Source organism: Lutjanus erythropterus, chromosome 13, assembly GCF_056507025.1.
Source record: "Lutjanus erythropterus isolate fLutEry1 chromosome 13, fLutEry1.hap2, whole genome shotgun sequence".
In the NCBI taxonomy this organism is placed as follows: domain Eukaryota; kingdom Metazoa; phylum Chordata; class Actinopteri; order Lutjaniformes; family Lutjanidae; genus Lutjanus; species Lutjanus erythropterus.
This window is the reverse complement of record NC_139329.1, coordinates 3,290,249-3,311,289: the sequence shown is the minus strand read 5'-3', so window position 1 is coordinate 3,311,289 and position 21,041 is coordinate 3,290,249. Positions and strand designations below refer to the sequence as shown.

General features: G+C 39.2%; 2 protein-coding genes across 2 annotated transcripts; both read left to right on the top strand.

Annotated features, from left to right (window-relative positions):
• Positions 1-82: 82 nt before the first annotated feature.
• On the top strand, positions 83-4,822 carry acd (ACD shelterin complex subunit and telomerase recruitment factor). The gene is made up of 3 exons (XM_084733785.1): positions 83-920; positions 1,204-2,358; positions 3,724-4,822. The coding sequence occupies exons 2-3, from the start codon at positions 1,299-1,301 to the stop codon at positions 4,488-4,490; spliced, it is 1,827 nt and encodes a 608-aa protein (XP_084589911.1). The 5' UTR covers positions 83-920; positions 1,204-1,298; the 3' UTR covers positions 4,491-4,822.
• A 6,691-nt stretch (positions 4,823-11,513) lies between these two features.
• foxl1 (forkhead box L1) lies at positions 11,514-13,607 on the top strand. Its single transcript, XM_084734050.1, has one exon. It carries the CDS (start codon positions 11,663-11,665, stop codon positions 12,809-12,811), a length of 1,149 nt encoding a protein of 382 aa, XP_084590176.1. The 5' UTR covers positions 11,514-11,662; the 3' UTR covers positions 12,812-13,607.
• Positions 13,608-21,041: the final 7,434 nt, after the last annotated feature.

Sequence of the window (21,041 nt, the reverse complement as noted above, 5' to 3'; positions counted from 1 at the left end):
AACAAATATATTAACATAAGAAACCATTTTGTGACTTAAGTTCTCATAAAAACAAGACAGTTTATTAGTTGAATAGCTTCAAATATGTTGACATGAAAAATTCGTGATGCACTTGAATGTAGCATCAGCTGGGCGGAAAGCGTGTAGTTAAACCGTGTTCCAATACTTTACGAAGCAACCTGTGTACCAACATAATTGTAGATCACTTACTTCTACAACAGATATGAGTTCGGTTATATAAATAGTTTGTATAGCTTATCTTTATAAATCAAGACAATTTAGTGTTTTTCACGTGTTTGTTTTCTAGATCTATAATTAAATGTGACAAGTAAAAATGAAAACGACATTGAACGAGGCCACAAAACCAAACTACTGATCTAAATGGTCACGTCTAGAAGGAAACCAAGATTTGCGATACTCTCGCGAGTTTTGAACGCGTAATTTCTTCATTTCGCACCTTTTACAAACTAATTATGTTTTAAAATGTGGTCACATCGTGGTTAAACTATGAGTAGATATGTTTAGCGACTGAAAACACTCGGTTAAGGTAAGAAAAGATCATAGTTTAGGTTCAATTGATCACTCTCGCGAGATTTTTTCGGGTCTGGGGTTACCTTCTAGACACGACCAGCGTAAAGCTATCGAAAATAACACCAAATCGTAGTTCTGTTGTGAGTAAAACCTGTATGGCCCACTTGTACAGCGCTGGTATACTTTATAATAATATAAATTAATGAAGTGGTTAATTTTCTTTTCACCGTATTGTTTTTGTGGCCACAAGTTATCGGTATATTGAAGAGTACATAGACTAACATTTGTGCTTTTAATTTGAAGGAAATTTCGTCTTCATTGTATCCGCTGGCTGAAAACTTAACTGAAAACAACAAAACTAAGACCAACAGCCACAACTTTGAACAAACGTAAGTATTGTTATGCTTTGCACTGGGTTACATAAAGGTTAGTGCAGACTATTTATGTAGACTAGCCTATTATTATGCTGTGCTAACTTAGCTAGCTAAGAGGGAATTGTGCATATGTTGTAAAACATTAAGAGATGTCAGCAGTGTACTAACATTAGTCCTAGAAAGGTTTTTAAGTTATCAGTTCTTCACATAATTTAACCACAGTGTGTCATTTTAAAACAACACATTGGTATTTTATAACGACTCATATAGGCTAACTAGCTATGTCTTTCGTCCCTAGCTCATGTGCTAATGTTTGGATGAAGGAACTACTGAGCATTGCAAGTGTTTGCCTGACGGACCGTAACTGGAGACACACAGTTTGAAACTACAAACATGTCCCGCGCTGCTCAGACCAGGCTGTGTCCGTGGATAGAGCGTCTGATCCTGAGCTACAGCCAGGAGGGGACCACCACCTCCACTACCACCACCACCAGCAGCGGGCGGCTTAAGGCTCATGTCATCGGGGTGGGTCACATGCCTCAGTCCCAGGCTCAGGGCTCTGAGAGCCCCACAGGACTGCTCTTCCTGTCTGACGGGCTGCTCCAGATCCCTGCCATCCTCACTGCATCAGCCTGGGAGCATCTCCAGCAGCAGGAGGACCGTGAGTGTTTCACCAGTCTCCTCAACACCACTGTGTGCATCCAGGACTACCGGCTGCAGTTTCACATGGTCCACGAACAGACGAAATGCAGATTCTTCTTATCAGTCGGAGAGCTGGCTACAACTGCAGCCGGTCCAGTTAAAGATAACACACCCTGCTGTACAACGCTGCCATCCATTAGGATGAAGATCTGTAAGATGTGGAGGCTTCTGCTGGGTCAGGAGACGCAGGATTCTCAGGCAAGCCAGTGTGGGTTCGACCTGTCAGAGCTGCTGGGGGAGTGGCAGCATGACTGTCTGCAGGCTGTGATGCAGGACGTCAGGGAGAGGCTGATGACAGAGATCAGCCGCCCTGTGAGCCCGCAGCCATCCACCTCCACTTCTGCTTCATTGCTGACCCGCTCAGACACACCCATCACCACCAGCTGGGATGCTGACAGGGTCAGATGTAAGGGAGTGAAACGTTTCAGTGTCCCCATAAAGTGTCTTCTCATCCCAGAGGAAGATGCTCAACCGCATGTCAGAAGCAGGATGCCAAGTCGGCTTTCTGCTGCCTCTGAGGGTGGAAAGAGAGATTTACCAGGAGTCAAACCTTCAGGGAGCACACAGTCTCCTGTTGATGATGTAGAGTGGAGAATAGCCAGGCCAGGAGTTGTAGGGACAGACCGCAACACAAATGAGAACTTACCTCTTCCTTCAGAGGACGGGATGCTGGATGAGGACATGATCAGAGGCATGATGGACAGTGACATCAGACCTTTATCCAACCCTTGGGACATGTTTCCTCCACCAGGTGACACTTCCCCATTCTGGATTTCCACAGATCTTAAAAAGTCTAAAATCCAGTAATCTTAATTTTAGGACTGAAATAGGCAAGCCACCCCAAAATCAAAAATAACATATTTTCCCTGACTCTGTAGTGTATTTTTCCGTCCCATTCCATGTTTTTGGTGTGAGTTGCAGAATTTTGATGATATCAGCTGTAGAGATGTCTGCCTTCTCTGGACAGATTTGAAAAATTCAACAGCAATATCTCTTTCCACAAATCATGACCCGGTTACTTAAAATAACCCACAGATCTTGTTGTGAGGCATTTCATGTAGGGGCTACTTTATTTCTGCAGTAGAATCCACTGCAACTACTTTAGAATCGACCAGAACTACTTTAGCTAGATATTTTTTGGTTTCTTTGCTCTTCTCTCTGACAGAAAACGGAGTATCTTGAAAAAAGATCACTGGTTTTGAATTTTTCAAATGTATTTCTTTTTTTGTGCTTTGAATACCACAAGTTCCAGTTTGTCCCATTATACTGGAAAGAAAGCAGACATCTCTACAGCTGATATCTGAAAAACTCTGCAACTTGTTTCACAAAATCTATATTGATAAATAGCACTATAGGCCAGGGGGAAAAATTATATTTTTGATTTTGGGGTGAACTGTCCCTTTAAAATCTGAAATATCTTTAATATGATTTTTATAGATCTTATAAAAGATCTTAAAGCTTCATTGGATTATGAAGGTAGTGTTGTATTAACTTAAGAGCTGAAGTGATGACTCAGTTAACATTCAGTTATTAAATTAATCGCCAACTATTTTGATAATCAAATAATCAGTTCAAGTATTTTTTTTAAAGAAAAAAAAAGTAAAAATGATCTGATTTCAACTTCTTCTTTTTGGTTTCTTTACTCCTCTCTGACAGTAAACTGAATATCTTTGGGTTGTGAGTGAAAAGGACATTTGAGGATGTCATCTTAGGCTTTGGGAAACATTTATCAACATTTTTCACCATTGTCTGACATTTTAAAACAAACAGCTATTAATTGATTAATCTAGAAAATAATCGACTGAGTAATTGACTATGACAATAATCGTTAGTTGCAGCCCTAATTAACTTGAGTGTAGTTTTTGAATGTCTCTTGTGGAAAGGTTTGTATTGATCACACTGTAACAACTACAAACTGAAAGCAATATGGAGGTAGTACTTTTACTCTGATTACACACAGTTCTGTGTAGTCATGTTGTGTAACTCTGGGACAGTTTTCCATCATCTCCTAAGTATTTGTTTTGTTTTCTTGTCAGTATGATTGTGAAATAGGTCTGATGAATTGCATTCATAATTGTCTTAAATCTTCTTAAATCTAATTTGTTGAACTTTGCAGAAACCCTGTCATCCTCTGGTGCATCCCAAGAAGTAACACCAACCTGCTCGCTGCACAATCATGCTGAGTCCTACCCTGAACATGCTGCCATGGTAACCGGCACGCAGCTTCCTGTCCATAGCTCAGATGAATCCTGGCAGATATCGGAGCACAACAAAGGAGAGCACAGCGACCTTCTGCCATACCAGAAACCCCCACTGTCATCTCGCATCCCCTCCACTGCTGGCTCTTCAACTTCAAGTTCTGCGAGGCTTCCAGAACCTTTTACCAGACCGTCAAACCTCTCGCCCACAAAAGATGAACACTGCACTGACACGACACAACAAAGTCCTCCCACTTTGGACCAAGAAAGTGAGGTTTTGGAGACTGTTGTGAGGAAATGTAGAAAAGCAAAGAGAAAGAGAACCGCGCCCACACCAGGAGCACCAGGCCTGTCCTCAGTGGATGAGGAAGCTCAGGTCAGTGTGAGTCCTCCATCCTGGCTCTTTGACTCAAATTCAAGCTCCAGGGCAACAGAGGACAGCAGTCACCAACAGAGTCAAACCACAAGGACTGTGCTGAGAAACACTCCCACTGCTCACAGCGACGGCAAGCCGTTTTCTTACACTTACAGAGTGACTGGACAGAATCTGCAGGACTTCAGTCGGTTCAAAGTCTCTGAGTCGCTGCTGCACTGGGCTGTGAAGTATCTTGTTGTCCCAAAGCAGACAGATAATCCACACAACATGTCCACGAGCTCCAATCAGACTTCATCTGACAGGACATAGGTCACACAACTTTAGGTTCAAAATAGAGCTGCAATGATTAGCTGATTATTAAATTAGTCGCCCACTATTTTGATAATCAGTGATTTGTTTAATTCTTAATGTTCAAAATAGCAGCATTAAGAGCACATTAAGTCATTCAGTAATTTTCTGTCAGCATTCCTCTCTCGTCTTATTTGCAGCTACAGTTCTTTGCCATATTTTTTTTATATTGTCCATTAAAACAACCTGTTAATCTTGACTTAAGTAGACGTCTCACGGGCAGAAAGAGACAAGGGACAAATGACAAGGACTGCAACTAACGATTGTTTTCACTATCAGTTAATTTCTTCAGTTTCTTCAATCAGTACTTTGGTCCATAAAATGTCAAAAAATTGTGAAAAATGTCTCAAGTTGACATCCTCAAATGTCAGTAAAGAAACTAGAAAATATTCAACTTTGAGAAGCTGATAAAAGAATTTGGACTAAAAACAAAGACACAAAACAATTAATTTATTATCAAAATAGTTGGTGATTAATTTAATGATCGATTAATCATTGCAGCTCTACAAATAACCGCCGTTGTGATACCTGATGGAGGCTGCAGGTTTTGTTTTTCTGTTGTGTTCAGCTTCCTCGTAGTTCAGTTAATGTTTCACTTGTTTTCAGTCCTTTTGTTTTTACTCCTCTGACATAATATTGACTCATGTTGATGTTCCAGGGCAGCTCTGTATAGTTGAGTCTATTTTGTACAGTTCAGATAAAATTAAAATGTTTGTAAAAGTATATATATTTATATAATGTTGGTACGTGTTCACTGTGAAACATTTTAAACATGTTCAGTGTAAACAAAGAACAAGTTGCTTTGCGTTATTAACAAACAGACAAAGCACACAAGCCAACGTCCACCGACTGGCTTTTTCTCTGGAGCTTTCACACACTTCTTGAAGATATTTGTTGAAAGTTTGATTGTGATGTGTTGTAATGTTAATCTCAGCGAGCTCCTCACTGAATTTGAGAAAACATAAATTATTAAAACTGCATTAATTCAGGGACGGTTGTAACACTTTTTTTGTCTCAGCACCCATAACTGACTGGATTGTGCTGAAACTCAAATTTTAAAACAAAGTGTCCTTACTTCTTATAAACAACAGTGTTTCCAACTTCTATGGTGTGATTTTTGTACTTGTTTCCAGCCTTTTCCAACACACATTAAAATAACATGTTTATAATCTTATGAAATACATTTAACTGTTTCATATTCACATTTAATTGTAGGCACTTCTAGTGCCAAGTCTAGACTTTGCTCAGAGATAAGATCATCTCCAAGTCAAAATAAGGTTTTGTTTTTCAACTTAAGTCATACTTAAGATCAAAAGTGATCATAAGTCCATTTTTATTAAATGATTTCCCTGGGTGAGAGGCAAGGAATTAAAACTCATCTGGAATAAAACATGAATGCTTTTAGTCCTGTGTAGAACACGGAGCTGTGGGTCACTTCAGCCTCTTGTGGCTGTAGTGTGAATAACAGACACTTAACTGACAAAAAACAGGAGCTTCATAATGGATAAGCAGCTCTCAAATTCTAAACACAGGAGAGAAAACAATTTAGATCTGACGTAGAAAATGGATTGGATTTCCTCACTTGCCTCTAAGGGCTTCCACAGCAACCACTTTTACATCACACAATAATTTGATCCATTGTTGGCAAAAAATGTAGATTAGTGCTGCTTTAAACTTAATAAATAATGCTCAGTGGACTGAAGTGGACTAACCATGATCATCATATCAGAGGAAACAGCTGTTTATTAAAAGTCACCTTTATAAAACCCATCAAATTCAATGTAGAGAAAAGAAGGCTATGCTGGGTGTTTTAACTTATACACAATGCATGTTGGGAAGTATGCTTATGTGCTAACCATCAGTCCTCAGAAACATAATTTGATTAGTTTACTGAACACTCATAACTTTTCAGAAGTGAGGACTAATAGTCTGAAATGATAACTAGAATTTTAAAGTGACTTCAAATTCATCAAACTTATTTATTATATGAAATAAATGTTAAAGATTCATTGATATTTACCAGTTTTCTATATCAGAATCAGAAAGATCTTTATTGTCACTCAGACAGGGAAATTATGAATGGCCTCTCTCCATGTGACAGAAAAATATAGACATAAAGATATAAAAAATATACAAATATAAAATATAAAGAAAGGCAGAAACAGACCAACACCAGTAATAGCAGCTTTAAAATAGATTTAATGTTATGTACATTGTACAGATTCTTCACATTTTGCAGGTTATTTAGAGGTAGTGGGAAAAAAATGAATAAATAGATGTTAGAACTACTATTTACAATTTGTGCAAAACTGTGTCCACAGTTGCTGTCTCAGACTGATGTGTACTTTAACACATATGCTGTACTTCAGCAATATAACTTGTATAAATTGTGAAAGTAAAGCAGTTTTCTGTTTGTCCAGATGATGTCACCACATACCACACGCATTGGACTGTACATTTGTAAGGGGGTGAGGTTGTGTGATTCAGCACAGAGTGTAGGGTGTAAATGCAAAAGTGTAAAAAGTGCTAATGTGTTGTAACCAACGTGGACACCAGATCAACATCTCAACATTTTTACAACATTGATAAAGAATAATACAGAAGATTAATTCAGCCTTTAATCGGGTTAATGCTCTCGCACAAAGTGACTGTTGTGATAGTTACAACAACGGATTAAGTCAGCATTTCTGCCAATAATTGAATCCCATAATCAGTGGTTAAATGGCCTGAGTAAACCTATCAGGCTGGTTGAAAAGGGCCTTTTGTACATCCACATATGGTGCAGTGAGCTGTGGTACTAAATGTATATGGGTGATCCATTAATAATATATTTTAAACTTGAGTTGCCTCTAATTTGAAGGTTTTGCAAACTATGTGGAATGATTTCTGGCCCCGATCAGATAATAATAATTGTGATATACACATGTAAGTTTAGTTATGTATGGTGCCAAATGATATCAGATCCAGGGATGTTTCTACAGCATGGAGTCTGGTGAATTACTGCTCCTGAATGTTGGACACTGGTCCAGTTTTCCATCCTAAATGCTGCAGCATTAATACTGAGATAAGTGGTTAAAGGGATAATTGACCTAAAAATGAAAATTCGGTCGTTATCTACTCCCCCTCATGCTGACAGAAGGTCGGGTTCATTTTGTTAGTCCACAAAACACTGCTGGAGTTTCACAGGAAAACAGTGTTGCAGAATCTCCTAAACAATGGCATTGGACTGCTTGTCTGGTTTAATCTTCTAAAGCCCCAACATGGCAAGTTGACTTGAAAGTCATCATTTACACCGTGTTGTTAGCCTGCACACTGTGAAACTCCAGCAGTGTTTTGTGGACTAAAAACCTAAACCTGACCTTCAATCAGCATGAAGGTGATTAGATAATGACTGAATTTTGATTTTTGGATGAACTGTCCCTTAAATAAATCTCTCAATAAACTGCTCACATCATAAGCTCACACGTCTGGTGCACTGGCTGATAGATGAATGCTCTCCCATTAATATAAATTCTAAAATTAGTCTTCTGCAGGACAGAACTTCCCAGCAGATGCCCTTTGAAAATGTCAAATCCTGCTTTCTGTGGCTTGTACACGTCTAATACTTGCATGTTAGTTTAGTTTTATTCGCTAATGAATCACCGTCTGCTGAGAGAGAAACAGAGAAAAGAGCAACTTCTGAGTTTATCCAATGAAAGCTCCAAACCCCTAATGTAAGCAGGAGCCAGCTGTGTGCACTTGTAAAGTTGTTATAATCCTCCTTTGACCTATAAACAGGAAAATACATAATATAAAGCATCATGCTCACATCTACAAATAATACACTGTCCATGTTGTCCTTGTAAGGCAATACAGTCCTGAGCGGCTGCCTGCAGCCTCTCAGAGGACAATTAAAACACCACGTTTCATTTTGTTCAGCTTTCATACAAACAGAGTCACTATATGAAACAAGGAACTTTTCCCAGTGAGCAGAGTCACCATCAGTTAGACATGGCTCTGTCAATCCAGGTCCCATATTCCCTCTGATCATTCATAGTGGAATATTACAGCAACACGTGGGCTCCAAAGAACAAAATAACAAGTAGTTAATCTGTATTTACATGACTTATTTTGTCTGGCAGGAAAAATAAAAATCCAAAGATCTTTAATTTACTACAAGGAGGGATTACAACCTTTTATTATATTCCTTCAAAGTTACAGGTCAATATAGTGGTAAATTCCATATTAAATTCCCTCAAAATCTTCACTACAGACATTGTATGAGTCTGGACAGACATGGATGCAAACTGCAACCTCATTGGTTGATGGAGACATGTAACTGTGAGGCAGTAATTCTATTTTTGTAATATGAATAATTGAATATTTGTTTCTGCTAAAGTAAATAATCAACTCTCTGCTGTATTATTGTGAAACCTCATGGACCTGTCTTGTATGAACACTCATCATTATTTTAGTTTATATTGAGTTCACAGTGTGAACATTCCTAAATAATGTTTTGTTTAATCAATTGGCTGCGGCATGAAGGAGCAATACGTAGCAATTGCATGTCCTGTAATGAGCACAGCAGACCAAACAGTGAGCTGGAGCCATAGACAGTATATTAAATAGGTTGAAACAGGAAGCTCAGGCAGGATGCAGGAACACTGCAGGAGCCCAAGACGCGTAACATTGTAAACCGACAATGACAAGCAAGTGTCCTCCACTGTACGTTGATTAGCTGTTTATAACTGTCTATAACTGTCAGTTCAGCCCGCTATCCTGAGAACACAAGCCCACTGCTGTGAAATAACACGACGATGAGTTCAGTGACTGCCGAACTCCATAATGTACTGCTTAATTTAACCATTTTAACATCTCTGCCTTCTACAAGATTAAGAATGATTTCTTACAACTCATAAACATACACTTACTCATTCAGCTAAAATTCTGCATAAATTTGAAATCCAGTTAACATGTAATGGGCAAATAAAAACAGGTATACTAGTTCCATGTTTCCTTGGTCTCTGATGACATTGTGTGGCCATTTTATGATTTATAACAGTAATTATTTTATGGATCTCCCCTTTAACTGGTATGCAGAAAATGTGTGGCCAGGTGAGACTGTGGAGATAAAATGCTGCCATATACAGTGCTGCTGGCTTGTGTATAGTAACAAAGTATTTGTACTTAGTTACCTCCATCTCCACTTGTGACCCTTGCTCATCACAGTTTCTCACTTATTTTTTTTTATCGGTTCAAAAAAGATTTGAGTAAAGTCTCAAAAAGTCTAATATAATGGTTTTGATTTCTATGTTGTTAAGAAAAATCATGCTACTCATGACTACAGTTTGATAAATTAGCAAATGACAAGGACATGACACTGAAAATATAATGTTACTTCGACTTATCTGTTTATAACATTAATGTTAACAAATGTAATGTTAGTCCGCCTGACTCCCCATCTTCAAATGAGTGCAGTGACTCTGATTAGTCCACAGATAAGCATGTATGAACTTCTGACTCAGGAGTTTGTATAAATATTGGCAATCTGTAAATAATAATCAATTATTTTGTGAAATAAACTGTTTTTGTTGAATTTAAGCCTATTTCAAATAGAATCCATTTTGTTCATGTATTTCCCTAACCCTCAAGTTTAATCATTATTTATGTTGAATTAAAATCATTGTTTTATTTGATGGCGTTGCTGCCCGGGTGTTTGGCCTTTGTCTCTCAAAAAGGATGGAATTCAAGGTCTGGAGTGGTTTATACAAGAAACCAGCAAGATGTTAAATTGGGCAAATGTTTGACTTTCAAACCTAATATTCACTGACAATGCAGTTGTTGTGCCTACAAAACATCAAATGATTAAATGGCATATAATTGATTTAAAGTATTCAGATGTGGGTACATCTCTTGCAGATAGAGAACTCCCTGAAGATTGTAGGACTATGGGAATTTTACAGTCTAAAATTACTGATAAATTTCACTTGATCACTTAGATTATGCTGGTCACAGGTCAAAGGTTACTGTAACTCCATGTCCATCCTATTCTGGTGAACACCTTATCTCAGGAACACATGGAGAGAATTTTCCCCAAAGGATGAACTGATCAGATTTTAGTGGTCAAAGGTCACTGTGGCCTAACAAAACATGTTTTTGGCCGTAATTCAACGATTCATGTCCTTATTATGACAAAATCAGTCAAAAGATTGATAATTACAATGGGGTAAGGTTTAAATATTATTTTTGCTCAATTGAGTGACCTCTAGTTTTAGTTAAATTCTGATTTCTGACCTCAAATTTTGATTACTGAATAAATTAAATATGACAAAATCAGAAATGTGAAATTTTACAAACTTTATGGTACGATCATTATTAATGTTGTTGTTGTTGTTGTTGTTGTTGTTGCTATATTTACCAGGATAATAATGCTTTCATAGTGAATCATGTATTTAGAGCAGTTATAGAGCTGTATCAGTTGTACCAGTGTCATTGTGATTATTATTGTCATATCTTGTCAGTCATTCATCACTCTCAGATGTTCTTTAATGAGGAGTAAAGTGCTGTGGAGTGAAGTGCTCCACAGAATGTTGTTGGACTGGAGGACAGCACAGAGTTAAAAGGAACTGTTTCAGTTATTTTCCCTTTTATACACTTTGTTTTCATTTGAGCAAAGCCACAGCAACTCCCAGAAAGGACTCGGCAATGTTTGCTTGTTCTCTCTGTGTGAGCAACTCTGAGCGTCAGGGGTGGACGTGATATTTCAAACAGCACATCAGTGCGTTTATGTATTGGGTGCCCGGAAATTTTTCCAAATAAACACAGCTTGATTCGACCTGGGTGGGCAGACTTATCAAGCGACTAATTCTATAAACAGATGAGGGAATAAGCCGCCACCTCATTGGCTGTTGGGCAGAGGGGGGGAACATGAGGGAGTTTCAGCGCAATGAAATTTTAATTAATGTGGGTGGGCTGAGAACACCACCGACTGTTTATGATGGACAATTTATTTCCCAGTGCAAAGTCAACACAACACAGCAAACGTACAACAATTATTAACATTTGTGGGGCCCTCATGAGGCCGGGGAGTCAGTCAGTGGAGGAGAGGAGCTCCGGGAGCAGCCTCAGCTTTCCCCGGGACTCACTACGGCGTCATGACTCTCTATCACGGCCGCCTGCCGTCGCTCGGAGTGCCGTCCTCGGCTTTGAGCCTCCCCGGGCCCCCGCTCATCTATGTGTACGGCGGGGACAGCGGAGGGGTGGTTCCGGCCGGCCTGAGCTTCGTGCCGGCCCGCCAGGAGCCTCCGCAGAAGCCGCCCTACAGCTACATCGCGCTCATCGCCATGGCCATCAAGAGCGCGCCAGAGCAGCGCGCCACGCTCAGCGGCATCTACCAGTTCATCATGGACCGCTTTCCCTTCTACCACGACAACAAGCAGGGCTGGCAGAACTCTATCCGACACAACCTGTCCCTCAACGACTGCTTCATCAAGGTGCCCCGAGAGAAGGGCCGGCCCGGCAAAGGCAGCTACTGGACGCTGGACACCAAGTGCCTGGACATGTTTGAGAATGGCAACTACCGGCGTAGGAAGAGGAAGGCGAGGAGCCAGCAGGACACTGTGGACTCCAAAGCTGCAGGACACAAGCGCGTCAAAGGCCCCGGGCCCTGCAAGGACCCTCAATCCCCTGTGAAACACCATACTGGCTCAGGGACAACAGAGGTACCAGCAAGGCAGGACGCGGAGAGGATGGAGACACAAGCAGACACCAAAGCTGTTCTTGTCGAGCTTAACCAGCCGCACAATCCCCCCATACAGAGACTCAAAGTGTCCCCCAACCAGGACACCCCTGCGTCCACCCAGACTGAGCCATGCCACGCTCCGAGACACGCTCCGCTGTGGGTGGATGGTGCGCATCTCCTGGGCGCGTCCCTCCGCCGGGAGCCAGATGAGAGACGGTCAGCGTTCAGCGGGAGAGACAGAGACAGAGGTCCTCTGTGCGCCGTCAGCTGCGCAGGAAACACTAACTTGGCAGCACCTGAGCAGGACAGGCCAAAAGGAAATGCTCCGAGCAGGGATAAACTGAAAGGCTTCAGCATCGAAAGCATCTTGTCGAAAAGTGAGGACGAGATGCGCAGCAGCATCCTCGGTCTGTCAGCGGAGACATGCGCAGAGCGCCAAAGTCCTGCTTTCAGTCCGTCTGTGGTCCTCGGTGGTAGACCGCACCAGCTGTACCAAATGGGATTCCCCTTCTGCTCCTACATGTCACTCACATATCCCGACAAAGTACTGCATTTTAAATGACTACAGACCTGAATTTTAACTTTCATGTATTTTACGCACGGATGCGTAAAAGTGAAATGTCTGTAATTAGCTTTGCATGACTAGTTAGGATGAGAAAGCTAACTGTTCTGCTCTTTTCAGGATATCTGCCATCTTCATCACCTACACTAATGTTCAGACAATGACAAAGAGCATTAAGGAGCATTTTAGATTCATTTTTACGCATGCGCAATTGTCAAGTTTGTGGTTATTTTCACTGTTTTCCAAACTATCGCTCCTCAAACTATATGGCTGCGCAATTTAATGCTTAATAATTCAACAAAAGGTCAAAGTATATACGGACGTTGTCATTGTCACTCGAATATTTAGGGAAAGCTCATATATACAGTAGTTCTCTCCTCGTCCATGATGATGGGAGCCCTGATAGTCAATATGTCCTGTAGTTAAAAAAAGAATCTTGAATGTTATGTCTGGGTCTGAGTAGCCTAAACAGCCTCTTGGAACTCTGCAGACACAATATGAGAATAAAGTTTAGTGCTCAATAATATAAGCAAATGCTGTTTTACATTCCATTCTGCTCTGAATGCTAAATAAAGTTTAGTTTGGTAATAAAGACACAGCATGATTTATTTAAAACTGTCAAATTAGAAATACTGTTGGAAGACAGGGAGCTGGTGCTATTTCAATGGCATGACACCTAATGTTATTCCACATTTTGATCAAAAGTTTTTTACTGACGAAAAGAGAGACATGACATGTATGTTTGTGTGTGTATTTTCTTCAATGCTGAAATATAAAGTTGTATGTTCACTGAGAACTGTCAGGCCTCACTTTGCCGTTTTCAGTGTCTTGGCTTCTTCTGGAAATTACTCAGGCAACATAGTCTAAAACGGGAAAATCATTATTGACCCAAGCTGATCATATGTTTTGATTTTCAAATACTTGATTGAAATTATAGCTGATGTTGAGACAATATACAATAATCAGTGCCCCCCCCCCCCCCCCCAATTATCTCTTTTTGTGTTGAAAACCTCTGAAAATGAGAAACTTCACTTTATTGTACTCATAGTTCTATTCGTTCTACTAATGGTGATGAAAATGAAAATACTTTTGTGTGCAGATTTTAATGATGAGGTCCAGGCATTTGCATAAATAACTGCTTCAGTATCATAACTCAACATAAACACGTGATCAATCAAACTGTATCTGACACGGACTAAACAAATCATTTTAATTCCAACAATACTGACCCTGGATCATTTTTGGACTGGCATCACACAGCTGGACAAAATGACTTCATTCTTTAAAGTACATAAATTAGACAAAAATAATCTTAAGTCACGGTCCACTTATTAGGATGTCATGAGTGTCCAACCACATCTCATAGCCGTCCTCAGCAGATGAAGTTTGTTCTATTCTCATGCAACATTTCAAATCAAACTACTCATGTTACTGTAATTTAGTCATTTTTAGGGTCAAGGAAAACTGGGTAACATGAGCCAGTTTTTACTTTTGGTTATTTTACTGCAAAGTTTATTTGTTTCAAATAGTAGATATACTGTATGTATCCCAGGTTGTTGTGTACCCAAGTAAATTAAAGGTCCAGTGTGTAAGATTTAGGGGGAATTATTGACAGAATATGGCAGAAATGAAAAGCATGTTTTCATCAGTGTATGATCACCTGGAAACAAGAATTGTTGTATTTTTGTAACCATAGAATGAGCCCTTTTTTTTTTTTTTTATCTACAGAGGGGTTGAGATTTGTGTGAGTTTTGTGGCCACTGTAGGTTTTATTATACAAGAGCAGTAGTTCTCACTGAGCCTCCTTCCCCAGTTTGGGGAAGAGGGGGTGCAATCTGCTAGCTCACCACAAAATGCCACAAAATCCTGCACATTAGTCCTTTAAAACAAGTCATCTAATTACTAAGTTTTAAGAACAATGACCCATCAAAAACGTCAGTTGGCACAACTTTCCTTAAGGTCGGGGTAAAATGAGAATGGATTCTCATTCCAGTTTTCAGGCTAACTCTGATTATTTTGTGCTAGTCCGGCATAACTTGTTCTGGGACCTCTCCTTTACTTGTTTTGTCCTTTGCCACAGACTGAATGGAGCTCCTCTCTGACACTTACCTTGCTGATCTCTTTACTGCCTTGCCATCTTGATCTTATCTACAGTATATCAGAAAATAATTCATAAATACACAGGTTAGTCTGCACTATATGCTATTTAAACTTTTGGGGCTATACATTGAGCCACTGACCCAACTTTCCCCAACATCACTGGCACACTTTACCCCACAACTTCCATTTTGACAAACTGTTTCAAGCTGTGGGTCAGATCCACAATTATACTTGTTTAACTAGTTTCTAACTTTGTTTTATAGCTTACACTGACTCAAATTAACACAAAGTCATGATCAAAACCTATCTATTTTAATGAAGATACAAGACTGATAACTTTAGCAACATGATGAATTCACTTGACATGACAAAAATCTTTTTTTTTTTTCACTGAAAGATGTCAATTTATTGAATAGTAAGTGTAGCGGGTGGGAACTGAATTCAATGCTCATGTTCATCACAGTTCACAGCCTTTTCATTATTGTGTAAACAAGCAATCGTTACGTATCTTAAAGTGTATCAGAGACACACAGCAACTTTTCATATGTTTTCTTCAAACTATCAAAAGAAGAGTCTCAGGAGAGTTAACTCTCAAACAATGCATGCTGGGAAGTCTGCTAATATGCTGATCATGTTTCTTTAGAAACTTAATTTAATGAGTTGACTCAACACTGTGCAGCACATTCACTCAAATTATTATGTCAAGCCAAAATACTTCAGTTTAAAAAAACTAATGTTTTCTGAAAATAAATCCTATAAATTTTAAGCGTGATTAATTTTAACTAAATAAAACTTCTATATTTACTGGAAGTTAAGTTCTCGAGATTCCTTTTGATCCCACTAAACGCCTGTATGATCTTTTTTTTTTTTTTAGAGTGAAGGGTTTTAGAGTGAAGTTAAGGGTGAAGGAACTTTTAGTCTTACAAAGCATCTTTGACTAACCCTTTCTTGAAAAAGGTTTTAAATGGCTGTGGGCAGAATCTCATCCCTTCAGGAAGAACCCTTTTGGCTTATTTCTAAGAGTACTGAACATCCACTTAACTTCAGCAGTTACAAAGTAAGAAATACTCTGAGTAGTGTTTGAGATGAATATTACGTATTTATACTTGAGTCATTTTTAACACCAGTAGACTTTCAGTACTCTGTCCACCACCGTTCATTACTGAGCAAATTCCATGTTTGAATGAAGGAATGAACGGTCACACTCAGAATCAGTAATGTTTAAAGAACCCTCTGATTCCCTGACTGAGGCTCTGGACCGATGGGTCAGAAATCTGTCCACACTGAACACTTCACTTTAATGACAAGCCAGAGAGTCACTGCCCTCTGAGAAATAAGGGTTCCAAAAGGGTTCTTCCTGCAGGACTGAGGTTCTTCCCAGAACCCTTCACTTCTGAAGAACCCTTTTTTGAAGAAAGGGTTTGTCAAGAGTTGTCTGCAAGACAAAGGGTTCCATTAAAAAACATTTTCATCTGAAGAATCCTGTGAAGAAGAAAGTTTCCTCAAGGATTGTTGAAATCCTTTGTACCATAACAGGAAGACACCCCTGTCGGGCTTTAGATGAAACCCTTGGATTTTAAACCCTTACTGTGTTTTAAATAAAGCCCTTGGAATATAAAAAGGTTACTGGAAGCCCTTGGGTGGGGTCTTGTTAGCACCCTTAGAGGGTGAAAAGGTTCTGGATAAAACCCCCAATGAGGGTTCTTGAATGACCTGGATGGGTTCGATAACACTGTTGGAGTATGAAAGAGTTCACGGTTTCTGGGTGAAACCTTGTTAGTGTCTAGTGTTTTCTAGATAACACACTTGGAATATAAAAAGGCTCTCAGTAGACCCCTCTGGGTAGGTTCTTGTTAACACCCTTATCAGGTGGAAAGAACGCCCAGAAAGGGTTCTGGGTGGAACCATTACAACATACAAAAGTTTTCTCTAGAACCTCTCATTGGGGGCTCTGATTGAAACCTTCCACACATGTTTCATGGAGTAATCCTTTATGTTGGAGTCTTGGTAGAATTCTCTTAAGTGTTGGTGGTAGAACCCCCTGAGTGTTTTTAAATAAAACCCCTAGAATATAAAAAGGTTCTCAGCAGAACCCACTGAGTGTTTTCTAGATAAATCCCCTTGGAGAGTAAAAAGGTTCTCGGTAGAACCCCCAGAGAGGGTTCTAGGTGGAACCATTCCACCATAGAAAGGTTTTCTGTATAATCTCTCACGGGAGTTTTTGGTGAAATCTTTCACAGATGGTTCTAGGTATAACACTTTATGTCTGACAGGATTCCAGGTGGAAAGATCCTACCAGGAACCAAAACAAATATACCAAAGAACACTTTATGGTTCTAGTTAGCATCTTTATTGTGCAGCTACATGGTCTTCCTTTGTAAATGAGCTGCGAGTGGCTGTAGGATGACACCTGCATGAAATCAAAGAGCCCTGCTGACAGCATCATTACAAACAGAGAGCAGCCATGTCTAAATATAGGCCTATAGCTTAGACACACACGCTGGTCCGAAAAAGCTTGCGAGGCCCGGCCGGCGCTGTGCAAATCAGGAATGTTTGTTGAAATAAATAAACTTCCCCACATTTGAGGAGAGGAACTCACAATCACAAGCATTTCCTGTGTATAGGATTCTTTTGGTCAGACGTGTAAATAAAACATGATGAAAACCTCCGAGGGGAAGAATGGAGGAGAGGGCGAGGGAGGAGAGGAAAGAGAAGGAGTGAGAAGGATCGGTTTAACTCAGCGCTCGGTGCTTTTTTCTCCGTGGGATTTGGGTGCATTTCATACCAACACGCGAAGTGCTGTGTTTGGTTCCACTGGCTCTTCATCCTCCAGTGGTCTCCAAAGTCTTCTGAAATCCCAGTGAATTAATAAATGAAATTATCTGATGGTGTCCGTGAGTGTTTGAACAGTAAAAGATCCTCATGAGAAAGCAGCTCAGACAAAGGGGAAGTTCTCTCGGTTTTATTTATTATGTGAGAAAACAAACGGTGCTGATGGGCTGCGGTCAGACATCTTTAACATACATGGAGTATTAGCACCAGTCTGAACTCTCTGGCAGGACGGAGATGTGGTTTTGGTGCTTCTTCTGTCGGCCCACAGCCTGACAGATGAGGTCAGATAAACTTCCAGATTCTGGATCATTTTATTATTATTCATCAGAGTGTATCATCATAATCTACACTCCTCCAAATCCAAGACTCTTTCTTTAGCTGCTATTCAACCTTAATGCATTTTCTTGAATTATCTTTCAGTTTGTCTGTTTAGATCAGGGGTCTGCAACCTTTATTCTCAAAAGAGACATTTGTGGGCCAAAAGGAAAAATAAAGTCTTTCTGCCACAACCTTTAACTCTAAGACATTTGTGTTTTGGCCCAGGGAGACATTTTTTAATTTAGGGCATAAGCAGCACATTTGGATTTGCAATACAAGTGGGTGTAATAATCACTTTAGGCCTACAAAAATGATAAATGACAATTAAAATGTTTTTTAAAATGACCATGATTCATTTGGGGTGCAACTAACCATTATTTTCATTGTTGATTATTTTTCATGATTAATTGATCAGTTGTTTGGTTCATAAAATGGTGAAAAGTGTTGATCAGTGTTTCACAAAGCCCAAGATGACGTCCTCAAATGTCTCGTTTTGTCCACACCCCTAAGATATTCATTTTACTGTCATATAATTGTTGTGTCTAAGTCACAGAGAGGACTGGAAAGCCAAATGCAGCTCTGGTGCCACACGTTGCTGATCCCTGATTTAGATGATCATACTCATGTATACGCACTTCTTTGTTCTTCAACTTCCTGAAGAAAGATGTGCTTTCAATTTGAAAGCAAGCTGTCAGCAGTGCTACAGGGCTACTTATGCTGCTTTGTCACGTCCCTCCACATCTCATACTGGTGCAGAAAATTTAGCAGCTGCCAGAAAGCCTTTTAAACACAGGGTTAACATTGTGAAGTGGTCATAGTTTGGTTAGGTATAGAAAATGATTATGTTTTGGGTTAAATAAGTATGTCATATATGTCACAGTGCAAGAAGGAATGCTACTGCAGGTCCTTCATCCCACCAGCATGACTCAATGTAACACTAGTAAATCTGTTATATTACTCGTTCACTTACTTTACCTGGTGCAATACTGTATATTTACAATATGTATTCTTCTACTGTAAGTCCTCACTGTAAAATTTTTACTGCTGATATTCTGTGCAATCCAGTCTGCCTCTGTGTAATCTGCCTTTGCTAGGCAACACTGTTTACATTGTTTTTCTTTTAATTATAATTCTTCACAGCATGTGTGTATTACAACCTGTCTACAATTATCCTCCACGGCTATCCATATATACTCATATATGTCCATATATCCAAACATTTACATATATATGTATAAGTGAAATGTGTGTATAGTGTATATAGTCTTGAGTGGATGGCGTTGTCAAATTTAGTACTTATATTTTATTTTTCTTAATTCTTTGATATATATTTTAGCTAGTTGATCTTATATCAGTAAGTATTCTGGGTTACTTATCTAATTTCAGTGAAGCAAGTTGCAAAATGAAAGTCACATTATGCACCATGAAGCCTCTGAAAACTTGGCTTATAGTAGATAGTAAAAATGCATATATGATATGTTGTGAAAAGAAATCTCGTTTGTCTCGTGTTGGCTCAGTCATTGTGTGAAACCACGCAGAGGGACAAAACCTTTAACTGTATAATCAGTACTAAGTCACAAGTAAAGAGACAGCAGGATGGTTAGCTGGTGGTGATGCAAACAGTAGGAAACTGTGATTAAAGTAAGGTGACTGCTAAAGTTAATTTTATTAAGTATACTTATGAAAGGTTCAAGTATATTTCCAAGTACACCTTATGTAGTAAGTATACTAATATCAATACATAGTAGTATATTTGTAAATGTATTACTTTAATAGTTCTTGGCACTAAATTGACCCACTTTTTAGTTTATAAAAGTATACTTTAAGTATAAGATTAGTAAACCTTAAGTACACAAAAAGTTTATACCTAAGTTTTATTTTGTACTGCAACTATACTGTGAACTGCACTACAAGTGAACTTATATCTACACTATTAGTTTACTGAGTACATACAATCTAAGTTTTTAGTTTATGAAAGTATACTACAACTAAACTTATATATACTTGTAGTTTACTAGTTAGGTAATAGTAGTCCACTTTCTGGTGTATGAAAGTATACTTTAAGTATACTTCAAGAGTGAGCCTCTGAGCTGATGGCAAGATATACTGTAAAAATGATTAAATATTTTTGGTATTTTGTCATCAGTTTCACTAAATGCCTGCAGGTTTTAATGTATCATTTGATGGTGAAAAAAAGTTTGCTTCTGTCTTTGCTTCCTTGAATGAAGAGGTTTTTGTTGCAGTACTTGCTATTCTATTTCTATTCATCCTTTTTTCTGTCTGTCTTCAACTGCTAAAAACCTCTTCTACTGAATCCAAACAAACCAGAAGCAGAAAACACATCACTTCCTGTTTAAGAGAGGAAAAGACCCACCAGACAGTGTGTGTGTGTGTGTGTGTGTGTGTGTGTTTAGAGCATCAAATGTTAAAGCTTTCATCAGGTTGAATCACTGCTCTGTTGTAGTAATCAGTCATAGAGGCAGCAAAGCATTAATGTGAAAACGCTGTGGATTATTACTGTAGAGTAAATATTGTCCTCAGACTGGCTGAAGGAAGACGTCCAAAGAGAACTGCAGCTTGAAAGAAATTTCTTTTACCTGAAGACGAACTCGAGGAGGCTCAAGTCGAGCGGCTGTAAGGCAGAGGTGGATAAACTGTTCATATACATCTCTGGGATAAATATGCTGTTTTCTTAAGTTCTTCACAGTAAAAGTCCCCTGTTGTTTCACTATTGAAATGCTTTTATTATGAAGCAGCACAAACAGGAAATGTTTCATTTGGGGGTGTCATCAGCAGTAACAACTCTGACAGCTGAAAGCAAATATGAAATGATAAATTAATGCAGATACCCGAAAGTACAAACACAGTAGAACAACTACATTTCAAAGTACTGAGAGGTGAACATAAAGAGACATCTTTCTCTCTGTTCTCCTGCACTCACATGAGATGAGTATCACAACACTATCTTGTTCCAGGGGGA

Coding starts and splice junctions, on each gene's coding strand:
- acd (XM_084733785.1), top strand. CDS start 1,299: ATGTCCCGCGCTGCTCAGACCAGGCTGTGTCCGTGGATAGAGCGTCTG. Junction 2,359..3,723: donor GGACATGTTTCCTCCACCAG/GTGACACTTCCC, acceptor TGAACTTTGCAG/AAACCCTGTCATCCTCTGGT.
- foxl1 (XM_084734050.1), top strand. CDS start 11,663: ATGACTCTCTATCACGGCCGCCTGCCGTCGCTCGGAGTGCCGTCCTCG.